Source organism: Nomia melanderi, chromosome 13 (assembly GCF_051020985.1).
Source record: "Nomia melanderi isolate GNS246 chromosome 13, iyNomMela1, whole genome shotgun sequence".
NCBI classification, from domain to species: domain Eukaryota; kingdom Metazoa; phylum Arthropoda; class Insecta; order Hymenoptera; family Halictidae; genus Nomia; species Nomia melanderi.
Window position 1 is genome coordinate 9685668 of NC_135011.1, and position 23060 is coordinate 9708727.

Consider the following 23060-nt stretch of genomic DNA (forward strand, 5'->3'; position numbering starts at 1 on the left):
GAATTTTAATTATTCGACGTATGCCGCGCATTACTTGGTACTTGTGGTCGTCGGTCTTGTGTGCCGCATTTTAAAAACACCATGCGTATAACAATAAATCTTAAACGGCACTTTTGCGAAAGACAACTTGTTCCTTCGCTAACGTTTTCAAATGGTAATGGGACTCTTATTTCATTTGGAATATTCCGCGGGTGAAGTTTTTCCAGCGAATTGACGCATAGACGGATTTTAAGGACACGGTCGATTTTTCATAGAGAAAAGACAGTACTGTATACTTAACGGACTACGCAGTTTCTTGTAACAGAAAATATATATAATGCGTGTGCTTCACTTCCGCTTAACTTTCTTTAATGTCCACATTCGCGAAGCCTTGAAAATTCGTTCGATTCTTTGTGATACTGTTACCGAACATTATTTCATCATTACATTAGACATTATTGGATCGATAGTATCTCCTATTCTATGAATTGGACATTTACCATTATTTACCATCATTAAAAATTTATTACTGTAAATTGTCATTCATTTTCGAGTAGAATAAGTCGTTTCTAACACATTATCCAATTTTTCTCTGTTACGTACCATATAAGCATTTCTGAAATGACATATGTTTCGAAGTAATATATATATTTATTCTTAAAATGTATTCTTACTTTTCCAATTTTTGTTATGAAATATATAGTTTAAACATTGCGAAGGGACACGCTGCTGTTTTACTAGAAGGAATTAATTGTTTCTGAAAATATATAGAAAAAGTAGGAGCTTCTATTCTAAGCAATGATTGGAGTATAGAAATAATTCGACGTATTTATCTTCGTATAACCGGTGTGAAATATCGGCATTAACTGCAGCTGGCTCAACGAAGAGTTGTAATGTTTTATGAAGGTCGCCTCCTTTGATCCGTTTCGGAAATAAGATTTCATACAACCACCAGTAGCTTCTTAGACCCAATTTCGCAAGTATTATATAATCTACAGGAATTATTAGGTTGTGTAAAAGTGATTATTTAAGTAAGATATTTGGAAAGAAGTCTGAGGCAAACGTGGATTATTTCACGAAAGGTCAACAAGATAATTAATTTCTTAGCGATTGGATAGGTTAGATACAATTTATATCATTTTCGGACATTTATAATAATTTTGAATACAAATAGCGATCAATTAAGGTAACATTTTTTTCTAAATAAATGATAAATGTTCATTTATGTGCGGATTAAAAAGGGAAACGGTACTTTAAATGGAAAAAGTTTTTAAGCATGGTAATTTTAATAATCCTTTCTGCTTTAGAAATATAAATGAAAGTCAAGTGAAATCGGATTGAAGTACCGTCTACATTTCAATAAGTGAAATTGAATTGAACAAATGATTAATTTGTTCGTGAGATTGGATTTTTATTAATATAAAGGATATAAATGATAGGATAAGATATAAAGTGATTAAGTGCAAATTATTAGATACATTGAATTACTTGAAAAATCAAATATTAAATTAGTAAAACCTTAAATATATAAAGATAACTATTATTGTTTGTACTATCAAGCTGATTTGATGAAAATTTATACAGAACGGATATTTACATCTCAAGAATTGTAATTTAAATTTAATTCGTTAAAAAGTTACATTTATTTCGCTTAAATTCGATTTCTACTAATTTTATTGTTCGCATTTTATCACTTTTAATAACCCGCGAAATAAGACGAGGTTATGTTATCTTCTCTTTGGTATCAAGGAACATTGAAGATATTTTTATACTATTGAGACACTGTGTATATTTAGACACATATAAAAATGTAGCTGTTGTTAAGACAATACTATATTGTGATGTAAATTATTATTAGAAACGTACTTAGTATTAATGTTTGAAGTACTAAATTGTATTATATATTGTATATTTTCCTTCAGTATATTGTAAGTATTTCAAATTTAATTAAAACTAACATATATCATTTTAACAGTTCAACATTAAAAGGGTATTTATATTAATTTGAACAAAACTATTTAATCAACATAAATACATACTATAATACGAAAAGTATTAAATATATCGTGCACGTAAAATGTTAATTTCTTCTTCAATTTCTTTGTATACTATTGTTGAATTAGATTTGATAGACCTGACTGTTAAAATTATATAGTTTTTTTTTGTTTATAATCTATAAATGTTTGTGCAAATATTTGTAATATATGTTTGATTGATAATGTATACAGTATTTTCAAAGTAAAAACCCAAAATTCAGTATAGAAGTATTTACTTAGTTTACTTATAATGTAAATTAAATTTTGTTTATAGTACTGTTTTTAAACTAACAAATACATTAATAAATAAAACAAGCGTTCGTCAAAATTTAATTACTTCGAGACAGTAAAATTTATATTTGTTCTAAAAAATCTAAAAATCTAATCTAATATATATGTATATATGTGTATATATATATATGTATGTATATATTATAATCAATATAAAAAACATTTCAAAAATATGCAGAAACATTCATATTTCTACAATCAAAATTATAAAACTTGATGGTTTTTTTTTTTTATTAATTTTTATATCGAGTTTATTTCATTCGACAAATTATCTGAAAACAATCTATAAAACCGTTGTACCGTTCCTCGATTCAAATTACACGCTCTTCCGGTTGATCAGCGCGATCTATAGATGTCGCCAGTGAACGGTCGTCAGATGAAAATTTTTACTGGTTTCTCTCCTGTAGACGACGCTACTTCGGTAACGGACACACACCTCCGGGAGGACCGAGATGATCCCTTCCTACACGGATTGTGGGATAGCCATTAAAATGCTGTCGGAATAGCATGCGTTGTGAACTGGCCTGCGCAAATCGACCAATCGAGAAACACTTGTGAGTCGGTGGGTACGTTTTCACAGAATGTGACAAACACCGTCGGGCTAAGTGACGATACTACAAGAGAGAGAGGCGCACATATGTACATTTCGTCGCGACAGTCGTCATCGTCGACGTCGGCGTTGTTTGTGCGCCGATCTCGATTCTGATTGCGTTAAACGAGCAACGGAGATTCGCCCCAGAAACGAAAGCGCACGCAAGCAAAAGAATTCACAGAGAAAAAACGAGCTAAAGGGAATCGGTTGACGGAGGGAGGGGGGTAGCGGGCCCAATCTCCCGTTTCCGTGCAAAACAGTCTTGGTCAGAATAGTGAAATCGTTATCCTTTATTCTGGTATTTATAGAACCGAAGCTGATGCACTCGACTGCGATTTTCTGAAGGGGAGAGAGAAACAGGTCTCGGGATAGGCAACGAAAAAGAAGAACCATTTCGACGACGACACTGCACGCGCGGGCTTTTTTCCGGGTACGATTCACGCGTGTGAGTGCGCCATAGTTACACGAGTATATCGCGCCGTGGGGAAAACAGAGACAGACCCATAGAAAAGGAACCACGAACGAGAGCGATAAGGCTACTCGGGAAGAAACGAGAGAACCTTCGATAGTGAAACGGAGTGAGAACGAGTGCATTAGCAAGGGTCGTGAGGAGAAGGAAGGGATCTCCGTCAAAATGTCGCTGAAAACACCAACGCGGATACATTGATTGCTTTTCGTCATTTAACAGGGGGTACGTGCTTTTTTCACGATTTCCTCGCGCCTTTTTTTTCTCTTCTGCCTAGTTGTTCCATCGCCGAATAGACCGAGAGCGACCGAAAAAAACATACGCAGCTTCTTCGACGCTTATAGAGAGAGAGAAAAGTCATAGGTGCATCGATTGCGCACGGTCACCCGGTTTCCCTCTGTTTCCATCAAATATACCTTTCGGTAAAATAATATATTTTTCAGACGGTAAAGAGGGAATTAGGGTACTTTCTTTTCGACATCACAGCCATTATAACCGAAACGAAAGACCGGTTTCGTTTCTATTGAGATTCGAAAAAGTGCGTTCGAAAACAAAGTTTTGGTTCAACTGAAAATAGAAGTACATTTGGTTTTTAAATAATCTGAAATTAACGTGTCTAGATCTGCTTAGGTGCTGTTTGAAATTGGAGTATCTGACTGCTGTGAATAGTGATTGTTGAAGTGAGAGCAAATCAAACAGTATTTTAAATATAACATGGAAACTTGAGCAAATATTTTTTATTCGAATAGTAAAAGTAAAAGGTGTTTTCTGTTGATTCGGATTTGTATGGTATTAGGTAGAGTATTTTTCAAGAATTTCGTTGGAATCATGGTAATTAAGTTAAAATACATTATGTTTCACAATTGAGTAATTCTAAAATTTAAACATTTAATAGATCAACAGTTAGAAAAATTGATTTCAAGGTACACATTGCTGGATTATGGAACGGAATCCAAATCTCACTGTTTTTCTCTTTCCTGCGGTAGGTTCTGAGTTTATTACAAAATGCATAATTGTCTTTGATTTAAATATTTTCTAGAGCTACAAAAATGTAAGTAAAGCTTATTCAGCTAAATATAACTAGAATTTATGCAGTATGTCTTTAGCCACTATCATATTTCCTTCCTTCCAACTTTCCACAACATTTTCCTATTTTACAAGAATGATATCAAGTACACAATGTGTTTCATTTAAATGAAGTTATTTTGCTTTCTAAGTTCTCATATTACATGAAATACTTATTTAAATTGACTTAGATATTCACTATTTACAACAGTATAACAGGTACCACCTAACTCAGATTCATATTCCTTCTGGGCTCAATATTCAAGAAACCTTACATTTTCTGAGTACTTCAAAATTTAGAATAAATTATGGTATTTCATTTTTCAATACAGTGAATACGAAATTTGTATTTCACATTCTTTGTTATTCAAATATTCTCAAATTTAATTTCTTATATTCTCAAAGAAAATTTGAAATATTGTGATGTTTACATTTCTGTTGGTGCCCATTGTTTTAAAAAAGATTATGTTTTAATAATGCATTTCAGTTTTAAAATTTATCCGGCTTCGGTTTGTATCAGTATATCTACAATTTTGTCGTGCGTGTTATGTGCCTAATACGCTACGGCCATTTCGTTACGGTGGCGGGTAAATATATTTATGCCCATCTGTTCGTATTCGTTGCATATTTTTATTTTCTGATTATTTTGTATCATCGACGAAGACATAAGCTGCTTGTGTTCCATACATTTGTTGTCAATGAAAGAATCCCAACCTCTAGGGTACTTTTTGTAATCTGTAATTTTGATTTTTCACAATGAAACTGAGAGCTAAACAGTAAGGATGGTGATTTTCGTCCTGTGCCAACGATTTTATTAATATTGTATCCATTGCTGTTAATGCTCACTTGTTGTTTTCGTGCTCTTCGAAATGTATAGGAATAATTGGTTCGTGTCTGAAAATCTTTAAAAATCTCGGTAGGTTACATCGCTCATTTGTTTTCTGTCGATATCATGAAGAAATCTCGACAAGCTATTTCAACATATAATTTTTATCAAACAGTTTATGCCAGAGTGGAGTGCGTTCTGAAATATTTCTATAACTAACGGGAAATTTTGCATCATTTACCTACTAACAGTGGAATTAAAATTTCTTGTATTTTCCATCGTTCTTATGTTGTTCATATATCGAACGATGTTTTAAACGTTTAAATAATTGTACAAGTTTGAATTAAAATATAAATTCTATACATAGTTTTCATTATTTATTTCATGATAAAACAATAACTTAAAAAGATTTGTACATATAAACAATTACTTTATTATAATTCTTGTAATTAATTTTGTGAATGTTTAGTTAAGAATTTAAGTTTCCTCAAACATTTTTTAAATGCAATGTGTAAATTAACAGGTACGTAAGGTGCAAAAGAATTGTATAATAACATGATTAACAATATCATTATATTTTTTGCTATACTACAAAAGTAATAGGTATTTGATTATATTACTCGATCAAATAAGAGTACTGTGAATTTTTTGTTGAATGTGTTGTTCATCACTATTGTTTTCTTTATCATCAATTTGTAAACCTAAAAAGTCACGGTATTCATTTTTCTGATTAGTTGTACTGTAATATATTATAAAATAGGAAATTTTTTTTTGATTGACAGATTATAAAATGTGTTTTCTATCATTTGTAATAAATCATATTTTAGGTTTCTGGCGAAGCTGATTACCTAAAACATTAAAAATATGGTATCAACTCGTCAGTCAAGTAACATGGGAGGAAGTAATGGGGGTGGGCCAGTTACTGAAGTTGCAGATGTGAGTTCTTCAAGAAGACATCAATCTGTAACAATGGCTAGTTCTTATAGTGGAGCATCGGTTTCGGATTCACCCACCTTTAGTAACTTAAACCTTTTGGACTTACCTGTTGAAATTCTCGAAAAGATTTTAAGCTATCTGGATTATAATACTATAGCTCACTTACGCCCGGTAAATAGAAATGATATGTATTATATAAGTGATGTAAGTCGGTTGAGCAGCAGTGTAGCAAATTGTTTATATTTATTTATTTTTCATAGGTATGTCATCAAATGGACCGTGTTTGTGGATCCATATTAAATTCCACATTTCAAAAACTTCAAGCACAAATGTTAAGTCGTTTTCATGCAATTAAAGCACAGATGCCAAGACGTGAATCTGCACGTCGTAATCATCCACTGGCTTGCGAATCAGATATAATTGAAACGCTTCACATGCGACTTACTTTACTTCAGATGAGTTTTGGCAAGCACATTGAACGTAAACATTGTTGTTTTTTTCCTGGGGAGGTAACTTAAGTTTTTCTTGTTATTAATCATAGAATTAAATATATACGTCCATTGTCAAGTACATAAGGAATTTAATTTACAATTATATTTTAGATTTTAGATGAAGTTTATCGTATTTTACATTACATAAAAATTAGTCCGAAATTAGCCAGGCCATATAAAGTTACAGACGAGTTGTTTGATTTAAGTACTATGGCTATGGAGTACTTTAAGGAACGTATCGAGCCAACATTACCAGAAATTCCTTATTTTGGAGCTGATTTCCTAGACCTTGCTGGAACATTTTCCTGTGAGCAAAAAAATTAGAATTTTCTCAATTGTTTAGCTGAAGACAATTTTATAATATGTTTTATGTAAATGGATACAGCTTCTAGTAATGTGAGCAAACCATTTATATGCCTGGACTCTGCACCCCTAACTGTTGGAAGTAGTAAGGCAGGAAGTAATAGTGGTGAAGAAGGTTCTCCTCCACACTCTTCAGATGATCCTGTTCTTTTGGAATCCAGTGTATCACCTCCACAATCAAATATGGTGTTACGAAAACGAATTCGTAAGATCAAGCAAGGCATGAAGCGGTATAACAGTCAGTTAACATTAATGCGTAGAGATCTAAGGAATTGCAAAGCAAAAATAGCAGAACAACAAAAGCAAATTGTCGAATACGCTACACGTCTTGATGAAAATGACAAGAAGAACGAAGAAACTTCTCGCAAATTTAGCACACTCCTACAGGTATTTACGAAGGTACACTTAGTACTCATAAGACTAATATGTGATAGAAGAAGCATATTACTTATACGCATACAAGTTTCGTGTTATTTAAATATTTCGTGAAGTTAGGATTTATCTAGAGTTGAAGGTAAAATTACTAGAACTATTTACATTTTCCTAATGTATTGTTAGTGATAGTTTGTACATGTGTTGCGTAGGAATTGAACAAATGTAAAACAGAGCTTCAGTATTGGCGATCCAAATCTCCAGCGATACCAGTATGTGTAGTCTGTGGCCAATCTATGTTAACACCTTCAGAGGACATACAAGTTTTAAATAATCAGGGAGTAGTACCAGAGACGGCAAATGAAGAATTAGACTTCATTCCCATAGCAGACTCTCAGAGTCCTACCGAAGTGGCTCCACAGCCAACAGTTACACAGCCTTCATCGCCAGCATCGACAGAGGAAATGGCACCACCAAAGGCTCCTGTGCCTTCGTTATCTACGAAACGGAAATCTACATCAGATGAAACACCTAGCGACGCCGGAAAGAAACCTCGTCGCACTGCCAAGTCACGTCAGGTCAAACGTTCGAAGATATAAATCGATTCTGATCATGGTACAAAAATATTTAACTAACATCCTTACTGAGTTTTTGAGGAATAGGGGGTCTCTCGGTTTAAGCTAGACGTGTTTCTTTACGTTAGCGAACAAATGATCTTAGAAAAGTACAAAATTCTTTCCTGAACGTCCTGCATTTCGCGCAACGAACCTCGTTTTTGAAAATTATAGCCACGTCGGTTACCGCGCGATGGGGATTGACGCGATTAATTTTCCTATTTTTATTACGGACGGATTCGTTACGCACGGTGACATCTACAAATATTCTAAATGATAGCTGATCATTTGGTTCGTTCGTAAAGCAACACGGAGCAATCTTCTTTTCACGGGAGTCCATTTAAACATTATTTTCACAATGGTATACACAATGATTACGCAAACGTTGAATTTTATGTGATACGTTCGTTTTATATCAAGCTGTAGAGCAGATGTAACATCAAGATGCGATGTCAGGAATTCATCTTCTGTGTATCTTAAATGCAGATATAACGCATTAACTTTCCGTTCGTGCGAGACATTTCTGACGTGTTTCTTTTTTGTTATAATGATTTTTCTATTCTGTAAATCTGATTCGCAACTGTTCAATTAAATGCCGATTAGACAATACAAGACCAAATGCATTAATGTAACATTTGGTAATCAAACAAAACGAAGATTCTTACATAATAGAATGTAAGATTAATATCTGAAATTTCTGAAGAAATTTCGATTACATATGTTATTGTTTAGTACTCTTTTAATTAAAGAAATGATAACTATACGTGATTATCGTTGTCCCTTGCATAGATAGGGGATTATATTCTTATCTTTGTAGAGATTTTTATTTAAAATTTCAAGTGGACATTCGACATGATTCTAGCAAATTTTACTTTGCAGTATCAATAAATAAGTACCTGAGGGGACTGACTAGGACTGGTTCGCGCAGGTACTCCAACTTCATCAATATTCATATCAATTTTCTAATTTATCTAAATCTGCTCAATTGAAAGGAAGAGAAAAACTCATTTCTCCTTGAAATGGTTTGTGTATACCACTTACGCTATCATGAATTTAATCACAAAAAAATGGATAGTGAAAGTCAAAGACTAATGAACTGCATTGCTTTTGCATAATACCATGTGACGTCAGTTTATTTTTCTGAATACCGATAAATGAATTTATAATTAAAAATGGAAAGAATAATTTAGCGAAACAGCTCACCGATAATGAAATCAAAAGCACTTTTAATAATGTAAAGTTTTGTGAGCCTTAAAAATGCGATGTTGGGGAGAAAGTGGATTGTAAACGTGAGCGAAACATATGCTAAATACCTTTACCTTTGAAGGGTGTTATTTTGTTTTTAACGCGTCATCCATTTGAACAAGCGATTATCTCGCAGGATGGCGTATATTGCAATATTAATAGCGCTAGGAAATTATTTATAGGATCAATTTATTTATAGGAAAATGATTGTCAGATTATTTTAACGAAAATAAATTTGAACACATGAATTTTGTAATTTATCAATCACGTTAATTAAAAATTTACTGATTCCACATCACGCACGTGAAAGAATGATATGTAGGAAACAATTGAATGTTTTTTTATTTAATTAAATTGATTGAAACTTCCCGTTCATGTAATTTCATTTAAAAATCGGACGGATTACCCTGCGCGATGCTTGATGATCGGTCTGTGTAGATTCAATTATTTCATTTGCACCAATCCTAATTAATCTCAAAGATGCATAGTTCGAAATATTGTGAGTTATTATTCATGATTCTAGTAATAAATATAAATGATACTGATAATAAGTAAATGATACTTTATTATAAATATATAAATATATAAATATATAAATATATATTTATATATGTATATATATATTTGAGTGCGGTACTTGCCAGGACATGCATACCACACAAAAAGCACTTTAGTTTAAACTTTAATGGAACAATAAGAATATGATAATGAATGATGAAATAATTATATATATATATGCATATATATAATTTTTTATCGATGTCGAAAATTAATTAGGAAAAAAGTAAAAACTAGTGAGCAGACGGAGATACGTGTACGTCACAACCACACATGATGTATGAGAGTAATGAGAGCGAGTCTTATGAGCGTGTGATACTTAATGAAAATGAAACACTAAATTCAAACTTAATAAGAATTTATGATGTGATGCTTTATCGATTTAACTGCGGGAAAGTGACCTTTATTCAAATAAAATACATGTGGGGCGTTTCTGGCTACAAAAAAAAAAGATGTGTGAATTTTACTTATTGTTATGTTGAATAGGATTGCGGGGGCGGGCGTGATTGTGCGCCGTGTCGGAAATTTCGAAATGCTTTGCATTGTGTATGCTTATAGCGATGCGTTCTGACAGATTAAACTAAAAGAAGGAGACAAACAAACAATTAAACAAACAAACAATTATGATAAAAAGGAAATATATCTTGTAAATGGGACTCTTCTTACACGAGTGTATCTAGGCCCCTGATGTAAACGGCATCCTGTATACAATCTTTTAATAATTGTATCTGTGAATCAGTAACTTAATGTACCTCACGTACTCCCACTAAAATATTTATTCTTCCGACGATACACGTTGCCAATTTATTGTCTTAAAATAGTTTACAGTCCTCGGCTTTCCGACATTATCCGTCCCCGAATGATACAAATGTAGCGTTGTGTACTACGTATATGAATCTACTAAGATTAATCGAATATAACAATGAATACACAATTAGAAGTAGAATAATTTCCTAATTAGTAGTGCCGTGCGGTAAGAAATTGCGAGCACAAAACGATCAATTTTTGAATTTTCCGATTCGTCAGAAATTTAATCCGAGGACCATGCTCGTTCGCAGTATGTACATATACTAGCAAAGTAAATGGTCTGCGGATCAGGTACACAAATAAGCAATTACTGAGAATTACTACTAATGCGCGTGTACTTTGGAAATTACACACACACATATACATACACACCCACAAAGAGAAACAACATACGCGTAAACACACATGGAACATAGGAGAACACAACAAACGCTAGCGTTACGGCCCGAAACGTCGTATCGCCGAAGGAAACATGAGTTATCTTAAATGGTTTTACATGTATTAAAGCGATTGTAAATATATATTATAATATATATTATATATATGATTTTCATATATATATATTATATATATTATATTATAATATATTAGATACACCTTATAATAAACGTAATTTAACATAAAATGTACTCCCAGATGCCTTCTATGTTTGTATTACGTTTAAAAAGAAAATTTGGAGATGTTTGGAATTTCTCTCAAACTGAAAGTGAACATTTCATTATTTCCTTTAGAGCTACTTTGTGTCACCGATTACGCGATGATCATTCCGTTGTGTCATCGCGATTTCTTTCACGCTACAATTTCGTTATTTCGTTAATATTTGAAATACATGAGCGCTTCTCCCATTTAAAACTAAATATGGAGACAAGCATGCTTTCCGTCAAATGCATGGAAATGTATGACAAATAAATTGATCACTTTGCGGACTATGCGTGACCCATTACATTAATTATTAAGATACCGAAAAAAATGCAATTTATTATTTGTTACATATCGTTTACATAATTTCTTTAATTTAATGTTAATCCACTGTGGAAAACTCTCATGCATTTCGACCTTACTCGCGTGTGTGTGGTTTTCACGTGAGACAAAATAACTGCTAGCATGAAACCGTTTGTATTGGTCTAGCGACCTTGACTTTCACTTTCGTCTGCTAGTCGAGCACGTGGCTTCGTTTGACAGCTCTGCTCCTTTGTCTAGATAGGTGGCGACCCTGCTCGCGCAACTGTCGTCCATTCTCAACAGTTAACATTACTGTCGAAGATGGCTGCATCCACATAATATAGTAATAGTAATTACGAATTAATTTCAGAATTGTTTATTTATCAAAATTATGGTATCAAAATTGTGTTTCGTGCTGGTTCAACGAGTCTTTCGGATCTAACGTGTTCTTCTTCTAATACAACGGTTTGCCCATCGAGTCTTTATGGATAACTGTGTTCCGTTACGTTTCGCTTCCAGTGCATATTACTTGTTGCAACTCGGTTGTAACCTTTCCACGTGCGCATTTTAGATTAATATTGTTTCTTTCTCGCGTTGATCCTCGACAAACAAATTGTTGACGTAATGGCGGATACGTTGCACAAAGATGGATATGAAATGTGTAAGTGGAAATGAATTTTAAGATCTCGATTTTGCGAGTTCAATTCTCCATTGTTATCAAACTTTCAATATCTTAAAGTAGCACATTTTGTATGGAGCTGTTATCAGTAGTTGATGCTTGATATTATAAGATGATATAGATTTGATATTTAATTTCGATCGTGTTTACTGATTATGAAGTATTAGTAGCTAACAGTATTAATGCTATTAAACATTTATTGTTTTATATAAGCAGCAAGTATAGCTATTCGTGGCGGAGGTGGTAACATGGGAACTGATAGCGATATGAAGCTAGAACCGTCTAGTCCTACAGAAAAGTACACATTTTCCCGTTGTAGTAGTACTGGATCAGTAAATACACCATCTTCGTCTGCGCATAATACAGGTAAGTGACTTAGTTAGTTCTTATAATGTTTATGGTAATTTATTTTTTAAGGTTTTCGAGAAATATAAAATTATGAAAGCATTTATACCAAAATTTTTGGTTCACTAATTATTTGTAGAGGATGAAGACAGTGATAACAAAAGTTCAACTATAAGTTACAAGGAACGCCGAAGGGAAGCTCATACTCAAGCTGAACAAAAGCGAAGAGATGCTATTAAGAAAGGATACGATTCCCTTCAAGATTTGGTTCCCACTTGTCAGCATACCGATTCGTCAGGTTATAAATTGTCTAAAGCTACTGTGCTTCAGAAATCAATCGATTATATACAATTTCTGTTGCAACAAAAAAAGAAACAAGAAGAAGAACGTAACGCCTTAAGAAAAGAAGTTGTTGCTTTGCGTATTATGCAAAATAATTATGAGCAAATTGTTAAATCACATCAGACTCAACCAGGTCACGCAGAAATGCGTATATCCGATGAAACCAAATTTCAGGTGGTATGTACAAAGTATTTAATATATCTGTTCCAAGAAAGTAAAAGTTTACTTATTCTTACTTGGGAAATGTCTGTAATTTAAATATTATTATAGTTCCAGGCAATTATGGATCGTTTGTTTCAAACTTTCAATAACATTTCTGTAGCAAATTTTGCAGAATTATCTGGATGTGTATTCAGTTGGTTGGAAGAACATTGTAAACCTCAGGTAAATAAATTACATCTCAAATAATCGCATACGCTTTATTTGTAAATTAACAAATAGCGTTTATTAAATATATAACAAATGTTTCAGACCTTGGGAGAAGTGGTACTGTCGGTACTCCAGCAGCTTAACAGTCAAATCAGCTAGTCGAGTATATTAATAGAGTTCATGATTGCACAATATGTTTATAAAAATGTTTTGCTGGTACTTAGTTCAGTAACTGGTAGAGTTACCAAAAAAGATGGGAACATGTGTGTTTTATGCAATACGGGTAGCATAATAAGTGCACAAGAAATACAAATAGAAATTTATTTTATATATTAATATAGTTGTAGATATAGCCATGAAATGTGGCACAGAATTTCCTCATGCCGTTGTTGGCGATCGGACGATGTTAAATATTTTTACCAGAGATTTTTATTACAGAAATTTCGCCGCATATGTATATATATATATGTGTATGAATGTATTCGATTATGTACATAATACAGACTAATCTCCAATACAGCTGCTTGAAATAAACACCCAACCATTTCTGTCTATATTTTATATCTTACAGTCATATCTTAGTTTTTAATTAGTTTTCTCTCCAGTATTGTCAATTTTTTCTGAAACGTTTCTGTAATGCATATACTTTTATATTTGAGTTACGTTCGATTAAACTTTTTCAGATTCTGTGGGCATGCTTTCTCCTTGAGTAATGTCGTTTAAGAGTATTGCATCCAATCTGGGTCTGTTCGGGTCATCGGGTTCGTGATGAGGACTGCGAGCGCGTCTCCTCTTTGTTCTGTCTTCTGGTCTACAGCATAGGTCACGAAAAATGCAGGCATAACAAGCCAGTATTACGCTCATCATCATTAAACCTCCAATCGCGAGAATGACTACCAAAAATATCGATATTTCGTCACCCATGTTACATTATATTTCTTCGCGGCCAATATTTAAATGATCTGAAACAAAAATTAATACATTTTAATTTTTTTTTATATGTAAACAGGGTTGGACTTAAATTTTTATTTAAACAGTAGAGGAAAGTGTCATTTTATTTACAGGCAACAAATATTTTATGTAAATAGAAATTGTTTATATAATGTCCAAAATATTTATTATTTTTTAATTTGTGTAAGCAGTGTTTAGTATCTTTTATATTGTATGTAGTAAAAGAATCGTGAAATTAATTTTGTTGTTTTTATAAAACTTTACACACATACATTATTTTCACGAATAGAGTTTTTATGTGATTTTTTAATGAAAATTGTTATAAAAGTATTTTTTTTTATTGACTACACAAATTATGTAATAGTATCCAGCATTACACTTTATTTATAAAGGTATTGAATACATTTTAATCACTTTACATTGTATAAAATTTTCAGTGAAAAAGAGATTGTTTTATGCTTAAATGTATCATTATCCTCCTGTAGAAAGAACGTGAGTTGAATTGAAACTTTATATTCTACTCCATTTATTTACTGTTGTATTTAGTATTCAGTCGTCTTAACTTTGAAAAATTCTTCTCATACCATAATGTCCATTGTACGTTCGAACAATGGTTACTTAAAGAAGAATATTCACTTGCTTTCTTTTATTACATTACGTCTTTTTACGCTTAATTATGAAATTAGCCTTTTTATAAAGAGAAAAGTTTAATTTAGCATAGTATTAAACGTTTTACATTAAAAAATTATGTTTATGAGATAAAAGTACGTGTAAATATTTATTAAATTTATATAATGTGATATAATAATCAATTGTAAAAATTTAAAACAAAATTAATTATTTTGAAAGGTTACAAAATTGTTTATTTCTTAAAATTCAACTAAAATTCTATTTTATTCGGTACAAACTTGTTAGATCAATCTACTCTCGCTATAATCCGATTTATTTGTCGATAGTCACGTACTCGCGAAAAAACGTTGAGCGAATAGTTCGACAGCACTCTATGTCGAGCGTAGGTACTTCGGAAAATTAAATTTTGCGTATATCAATTTAAGTTGAAAGTATTTTTTGAGTGAAGAAATTCTAAACTTTTCTTTGTGTATAAAATTAAGGAATGATATCTATTATATACTCATCAGAAACGAGTAATTTACAGTAAAAGTTTTATTTTTATTTTAACAGCAAAAGGAAAAGTCATGAAAGTATATTAGATATTAAATCCATATTTTTACACTGCCCGTGCCTTTACTGTCTAATTCTACTTCAGTAGATGGGTCTTTGTCTGAACAGTTTAATCGATTTTTAATTCGTAACACTTAAGTAATCGCCTAAAAGTGTTATAACTATAACCTTTTTCATTAACTTTAATTAAACTCATTTAACAGATTTTATTAAAAATTGTGTTTTAAAAAGGCAAGAAAGATACTTATTGAATTGTTAATGCCCCCTGTTCAAGACTTAAGTAATAACAAAAGAAAAAATAAACAAAATAAATGGAAATTCGTCGTTAAAGGAAAAGAGGGAGACTTACTATTCGATTGGATAAGTGTTTTATATTACCATTTTTATGTTTGGTATCAATTATATAGCTACACGACTATTTAGAGTATATTCTTATAGCTTAAGGGTATAATAGAAAAAAGCTATGCAATTAAATCTGTCCTTCATTGTTCTTAAAATTTGTTGATACATCGATTTATATCAATATTCATTGTTGTTTATAAGAATTTTTAATTAACATTTCATTTGTTTAAACATACAAGCGGACTGCTGCTATCGTAGATTTTCCTTCAAATATGACATTAACACGGATAGGGATTCAAGTTTGTAGTGTCAATTACACAGACTCAAGATATCCAAAGTCTGTGTTAATTAGCTAGTGGCTGTGGTAATTTGTCGTAGACAGCGCAGTAAGTCTGTTCGACCACTTCTATCACGGATGGAAAATAAATTTTAATTGCAAACGTGACAGCAGCTAATTGCAAATACTAATGATAACATTAATTGAACTATGGCGTATCGTCAAGAAATCCATTAGAACCGTATATTTAATTCTTGCATAAATAATCAATCCTTGAATGCATGAAAAATGTTATTTTACTGTCTACTAAACATATCATTTTGTAAACCATCAATTGCGTGCTATAACGTGAAATTCGATATTGATCGTGCTTTCATTTAAAATTAATTTGATAAAATTTTATAATTGTATATCCTGTCTTCTAAACGTAATTAATAACAATTATAAATGGCATTAATATTCTATGTTTATCTCTAATTATTAACTTCGACGATCTAGTGTAACGTACCATTTTAATGGCAGAACCTTACAATTCTTACGAGAATATTACAGCAGTTTTTATACACTTTTTTCAATGTTCTAATACACCTATAAATATTCATTCAGATGTACATGGGTCTGGTAGGTAATAAAGACGAGTAATAATAATGCAACCTATGCATAAAAACGATTATTTTCTGTGTAGAAAAAACCTTCGAAGACATTTCCTATGCAAGAACGAGCGTTTTATGAAACATTAAATTCATCCGATTGGCAGATGCTGATGCGAGGGTGACGCGTCGTAAAAAGATGCTCGGGCTTTAATATTTCATTGATGAAAGGGTAGTGACGTGAAAAAAGAGCAACGGCTCCTTTTTTTCGAGCATCGCTTCTTGTCACTTAATAACGGAAGCAGATAATATTTTCCATATTATGCTTTTTCGATATTTTTATTTTTATTTTTATTGCACAGGTCGCTGTTCCATTTTACTTCGTTGCATTTGGAAAGGACACTGAAATGCATATTCAATGACATTTCCATGAGATCGATCACGTTTATTGAATTTACCTATAAAAGTGGCAACTCAACTTGTTATATGCATTCAACTATATGGATCTCGTAATAATTCCTTATATTCTTCTCTCGATTTACTTATTTGTAGGCTACTGACTTTAAGTCTGCTATACTATTTATATTAGTATAAATTAGATCGTGTTATATTGTATCTTTAAATATTTCACTAGTTTTATCTATCTTATAATTATGAAAAATTAACGACTTAATTTTATTTATTTGAATATTTACAAAAGTATTTGGTAAGCTTAATCAATTTTAATATGTCAAGTAATGATTATTTTTATTATGTGATTTGTATTTCTTTAGGGATATGATACTTAATTTCAGTTCATTTTGTTTTACTAATAATTGCGAAACAATTCTTCCCTACAAAGTTACAAAACACGTTCATTCCAAACTATCTGAAGTTATTAAACCGGAAAAGCTTAAACAACATTTCAGTCAGCATTTTATTAATTTAGCCTTTAATTTGCACAGGCTTAATTGCCTCTGATCAAAGTTTATATTTCATGCAACAATTCTGGAATAACGTGAAATAAAATAATATTACGTGCACGTGTACAGGTACGCATGTATTGTGTCGCGGCAATTTTATTCCAACAATGAAAGCTCGTTTTCATTTTCCGTTTATAAAACATGCTTCGTTAAGTCGGTTATTTTATTAGTAATGAACGAACGAAATGAAAACTGCTAATTAACGTTGGTTAAAAGTTCTTCAAATTAACGACTAAATAAAATCTTTGTTAACCTTTATAATTGCTCGATTCTACTGTGCTTCGTACGTGTTATAGCAGGATATATTGCCAAATATGTGAAAATTTCGAGAATCTGCTGTTATTCAGTTGCTTATTAATTTCGTGAAGCTTCACACTATCAACACTAAACGCATCACGGCCGGTCAAATGGCCTATATTGTCCGATTAATTAATTCTTCAATTTTTGTCTTTCCTTTTGTTTCTATTCCCACTAAGAAAAATTGATCGTTTACCTTATTTACCTTTATTTCGGTTACGGTAGAAATAAGTATACATAAAATTCTGGTAGCTTAGAAGGTACCGATACAACATAATAGAAATCTATTAACCGTTCGCGGATAGGAATTTTTTAAACTTTTGAAAACTTTTTTTATAAAAAAGCTGAGTTATATATCGAAGCCTTAAATACTAGAAAAGAAGGAAACTAGGTATTAATCTCTTGTTATTTGAATAGTTAAATTATTCATTTGCGGTTTTCGATTTCAGATACAATATCAGAAAAGGGTTATTATTAAAGCAGAATATTTTGAAAAACAATAAAACCATTAGTTCAACCTCATTTGTGACTTTTCCCATCTTTCCCCCAAACTTTTGCAGCAGCCCATAGTAATAATTAGTTCGTGGTCTCACCTTCACAAATATTTTCGTATCATCACGATTTATACGGACTCCTCGACCGGAATACTATCTTCTTCCATAAACATAGGCCATTTCTCGAGTAATCCTGGAGAAATTCCTTTGAAAGGCTCTCGCCCTTCATCGGGAGATTTGATCCTTTCTCAGCGATAATTCACCGCATAAAATGCGACGCGGATCCGTACGTGGATCGTGTGTACTTTTCGGATGATCCACGAAATTTGAACCCGACGAAAAGTGGCTTCCCGTTCCCCAGGAGCACGCACAACAATTTCCATACAAATTCCCTGGGTGAGAGAGTGGCGGAACGGTGAAGTAAATTATTCGCATACAAATTCGTGGGACCCTTCACTTCAGCGATGCACATTAGCTTGGATACTGCTCGAGTCCTGGCCACTGTTATTAATTATTTATTATCTTTATTAATAATTAAGTTCCCTCTGAAAATGACAGGATATGGCAGGAACTTGTGTCTTCCTGTACAAATTTTGAACACTTTTATGAATGCACAGAGTCATCGATAAGTATTATGGTGCAAGGATGTGTTTATCTAGTTTAGCAAGCGAATTTGGACATCAAAGTTAATTTTTGTATAAATGCTATTTATTTTGTTAATGTTATATTTCAAATTGACTGATTTTAAACTTCATTTATATTTTATTGATGTAACTGGTATAATTAAAATTTTATTGATTAATATTTAATTGGACTGTCTTCATGATGTGAATTGTAAATGATAAGTACATAAGTCTATTTTTTTAAGTATTTTATATCACTTTTAATTAAACAATGTAGTAACGGGTGTTTCGTGTTTTAAAAGCATCGAAGGTACCTCTTTGAATTATAGCTGGTGCTTCAAGCGAGGATACCTGATCATTTTATTGTCGAGTTTAATTATTCTTTTCTGTGAATTATGAGATATATAGGCTAATTATTGGAGGGATTGAAATTTGTAATTTTCAGATAAGAAGTGGTTAAAAGTAATTAAAGATGCGAAAAGTAATAGTCTTTAGCGAACTGGAGAAGATAAACTGTAGAACGGAGTAATGAAATAAGCAAGAAGATAACTGTGAAATTAATAAACAGCAAATATTCACGAAATTAATATGTATAGCCAAATATTCAAATTATAATGAATATTATATTAATCAATAATTCCAAATTCCATATTAGTAATACCCACTTGTGCTCATAAAGTTTCTGGACCTTTAAACCTAAATTCCATATCGAAACATTATGTACAGATTGATATTTAATTAATAATTTCAAGAATCGATCTACAATTTCAATTTTACACTACCACTCATACATTAACTCATTCACTATCACGTATATGGTATTAAATATACGCATAAAAAACATGTGGTATTCATCTGTATTATCCAAATTCCACATTCAATTAAAGTTTTTACTCCAAAGATCCTGCATTTCATTCTTTTTTATTCTGTTTAAACTATGCATCATGTTCAATTGAAGAATTTCTATGGCTAGTTTCTATTCCACTTCGGACGTTTTCTTCTTTAATATTCATACAACTTTTTTTTCATATGTACTCGAACATTTGAAACGACCGGCGTGGCATTTAAATTGGAAACGACGAACGCAGTTCACGGAAGTCACAAAAATGGTACGAACGAGTCACTCCTCAGGGAGTTTTCTCAACGACAACACGAAAACAAGGATCGTTGACCACCACCATTTATTTCTTCCTAGTTTACGTCAGCGGAAACACCTAAGGACGACGCTCGCATCACGAAAGCCGCGTGAGAACTGCGAACAGGAGCTGAACTCGCGCATCCTCTCGGCTTCTGTGTCTCCTACCCTCTTGCGGTGACCATTCTACTTCAAACAACCGTTGACTCTTTCGTTATCTTTTACACGCAGAGATAAAATTGTAACACATTTTGAATCGGTTCATATTTTATGTTAGAAAAAATTGAATTTTTGGTACTTACGTGTTAAACGTGCTACTTTCGTTTTTCAGAAATTAAGTATTAATAACAAGAGTATTAATAATGATGATGATAATAATAATAAAAAAGTAATACCAATAATCGTATGAATAACAGGAATCACATGAAAGTCCTTCGCAGAAAACAAAAAAAAGTAGGAATCAACCCACATAAACAAAGCACAATTCAAAAAGCAAGAATTATAGAAACGTGCGCAATAGTTGAAATATCTGAATCCTCCAACATAGATATGAATATACATCTGTACTTGGTGTAAAGCCTTGGTAAAAACTGAGAAACTAAAAAAGAATAGAAAATAATAATAAAATATTAATAATAATATCAGTCAAATAACTGGCTCACGTGATCTTCAGTTACGAAACAGTTTGTAATATTAATATAAGCGAGGGAATGCAGTTTTTGACAAGGTTATATAAATGTAGACATAAGGATCATATGTTTTAAGATGAACAAAATAGTAGTACAGATAGCAAACCTTTTTTTTTTAAACTATGTTTATTTGTAGTTAATATATCTGTACAGTTAGTAACGAAAGTATTTGTATAGCATGGTAAACAATAAACGATAAAAAGTAAATTATTAAATAAGTTGCATTCGTGGTATATACAAGCAATAAAATTGAGAAAATATTTAGCAATAAGCAAACAATTTATGAAACATTTATTTCGTTTAAATGTGAATAACGTGCGAATACTTTTATTGCTGACTATATCTTGTTAAATCAAATTTTAGAAAAATGTGATATTGGTGTAATCTTTGGATGAGAGAAATACACACTGTGTTTCTTCATAATTTTAGGTTTCGAATGAGTGTTCATCTCTTTTGATGTTTTCTCTGTTTTAAAGAAAGTGATTTGGCAAGTCTGTCATATTGTCTTTCAATCAAGCAGCAAGTAACGAAAATTTATTGTTCATAAAATGTACAGTAACAAATGATAGCATTAATTTATCAAGAAAATGCCATTATATTTTAACACTAAAATTACTAGACGGGTCAAAATGACCCATTCCTGCTTTCTTCTTTTTGCAATTATTAAAAAAATAACACATGTTTCTCTGAGATATTATTAAAGAAATTGATTTAGAAACACGCAAACTGAATTGTAAATCAATTAAAGCTTCGATAGATGCATTCTTGGAGTTTCTATGGAGGATTTTCAAAAAGTCAATTTAACTGCTCATTAGTTTTAGTGTTAAGAATGAGTTATAGCAATAGGGGGGAATTGCAAATCTAATATAAACTAACATTAGAATTAAAAGGAGAACAATATTTAATTATAGATATAAAAAAAGTTACTGTTAGAACTCAGAAGTTAGTTGCGATGTTATTAAAAGATAGAGATATGTAACTATAGGAAGAAGCAGAATTGTGGAGCCCTACGAAGTTCGAAAGCGCGAGATAAATTGGTGATATTAAGAACAGCGACGAATTCAAAGATAACTCGAAGCAAGTTTGCTGAAAATGTTGGAGTAAGCATTAAGGGTAAGTTCCTTTCGTGTATCCAACAAAATAATATTACAATACAATACCGCAAACAATCTTCGTTGATACTTTCCTAGACGTCATATTATTTAACTTTGTTTTAAATAAAAATTATACCAAACATGTGTATAATAAGCTGCTTATATTATTTCCTTATTGGTTCACATTTATAATTTGCTATTTCTTTTGGAAATTGATTCTCTAGTTTATTTTTCTGTCAATGTTTATAAATGTATTGTTAGTTGAATTATAGTGTCATCTGTTTTTTGTAATATTATCAGGTATACTAATAGTTGCGAGTTGCTAAGAACATCGTTTATTAGTAAATATGTACAAGTAGAAGTAACAAGTAATGATCAGACCATTAGTTATATCTGAAAACCTACTTATTCGAGGAATTGTCAAAATTGCTATAAATGTTATGGTATATTCTTGACTTATTTTTTCGTAAAGTGACTCCATCTCTTGAATTGTGTTATCCATCTTCTCCTATTCTCCATATAAGCATATAAAATATATTTTACCGAGACTCTTAACAGAGAATTTACGAGAACTTGGACCTTACTGATACCATCCGCGAATCTTATCTTTCTATGCTTCTTCAGAAATGGAAAACCTGGGGTCGTACGTTACGATCCTCTTGGGGAAGATTCGATTCTTTACTCAATAACAGTATGACAGGAAAGTGCGAGAAAAATCGGTAGGATACGCCTTCCGGCAGTAAACAATTTGACCCGAAAATCTTGAGCTTCCATTCAAGAAATTTTTTCATTTACTTTAGAATGAGAAAGTTAAAATAGTGACCATGAAATGTGTACATCGATAAATATTAGTGTAATCAAGAGATATGTAATTTTCTATATATTCTACTTACTCTGTTTATCTGTTTATCTGACTGTTTCTTCGAAGAAAATTTTCATAACATTAAAATTATAGTATTTAAACGAGTAAATTATTAAATGAACTTATCTAAAATTAATTCATTTTACACTTACTATTTGAATTCTCATATATTCGTACATTTCGTTTTATTTATATGTGTGCCAATTATGAAAACAGTATATCAATAATATGTTGAGAACAGTTC

General features: G+C 31.8%; 2 protein-coding genes across 13 annotated transcripts; both read left to right on the forward strand.

Annotated features, from left to right (window-relative positions):
- Nucleotides 1–2713: 2713 nt before the first annotated feature.
- On the forward strand, nucleotides 2714–9645 carry dmpd (F-box protein dampened). Of its 11 annotated transcripts, none has more exons than XM_031973600.2 (9): nucleotides 2879–3589; nucleotides 3808–3902; nucleotides 3985–4160; nucleotides 4260–4346; nucleotides 6083–6362; nucleotides 6452–6700; nucleotides 6794–6989; nucleotides 7068–7444; nucleotides 7630–9645. In XM_031973600.2, the coding sequence occupies exons 5-9, from the start codon at nucleotides 6120–6122 to the stop codon at nucleotides 8014–8016; spliced, it is 1452 nt and encodes a 483-aa protein (XP_031829460.1). In that variant the 5' UTR covers nucleotides 2879–3589; nucleotides 3808–3902; nucleotides 3985–4160; nucleotides 4260–4346; nucleotides 6083–6119; the 3' UTR covers nucleotides 8017–9645. The 11 variants fall into 11 exon arrangements, with proteins under 11 accessions (XP_031829459.1, XP_031829461.1, XP_031829463.1 ...); XM_031973602.2 differs by having other exon boundaries at nucleotides 3995–4160; XM_031973605.2 differs by lacking the exon at nucleotides 2879–3589 and adding an exon at nucleotides 3710–3727.
- A 2188-nt stretch (nucleotides 9646–11833) lies between these two features.
- Nucleotides 11834–13874, forward strand: bigmax (helix-loop-helix-leucine zipper transcription factor bigmax). 2 transcript variants are annotated; one of them, XM_031973618.2, is made up of 5 exons: nucleotides 11834–12244; nucleotides 12476–12628; nucleotides 12747–13126; nucleotides 13220–13333; nucleotides 13421–13874. In XM_031973618.2, exons 1-5 carry the CDS (start codon nucleotides 12208–12210, stop codon nucleotides 13475–13477), a joined length of 741 nt encoding a protein of 246 aa, XP_031829478.1. In that variant the 5' UTR covers nucleotides 11834–12207; the 3' UTR covers nucleotides 13478–13874. The 2 variants fall into 2 exon arrangements, with proteins under 2 accessions (XP_031829478.1, XP_031829479.1); XM_031973619.2 differs by having other exon boundaries at nucleotides 11836–12244; nucleotides 12479–12628.
- Nucleotides 13875–23060: the final 9186 nt, after the last annotated feature.

What these genes read in the sequence shown, in the direction of transcription:
- bigmax (XM_031973618.2), top strand. Translation starts at nt 12,208, where the DNA reads ATGGCGGATACGTTGCACAAAGATGGATATGAAATGT. An exon ending in CAAAGATGGATATGAAATGT is followed by an intron (nt 12,245 to 12,475) that starts GTAAGTGGAAAT and finishes GTTTTATATAAG; the next exon opens with CAGCAAGTATAGCTATTCGT. An exon ending in AAGAACATTGTAAACCTCAG is followed by an intron (nt 13,334 to 13,420) that starts GTAAATAAATTA and finishes CAAATGTTTCAG; the next exon opens with ACCTTGGGAGAAGTGGTACT.
- dmpd (XM_031973599.2), top strand. Translation starts at nt 6,120, where the DNA reads ATGGTATCAACTCGTCAGTCAAGTAACATGGGAGGAAGTAATGGGGGT. An exon ending in GTTGTTTTTTTCCTGGGGAG is followed by an intron (nt 6,701 to 6,793) that starts GTAACTTAAGTT and finishes ATTATATTTTAG; the next exon opens with ATTTTAGATGAAGTTTATCG. An exon ending in TCCTACAGGTATTTACGAAG is followed by an intron (nt 7,445 to 7,629) that starts GTACACTTAGTA and finishes TGTGTTGCGTAG; the next exon opens with GAATTGAACAAATGTAAAAC.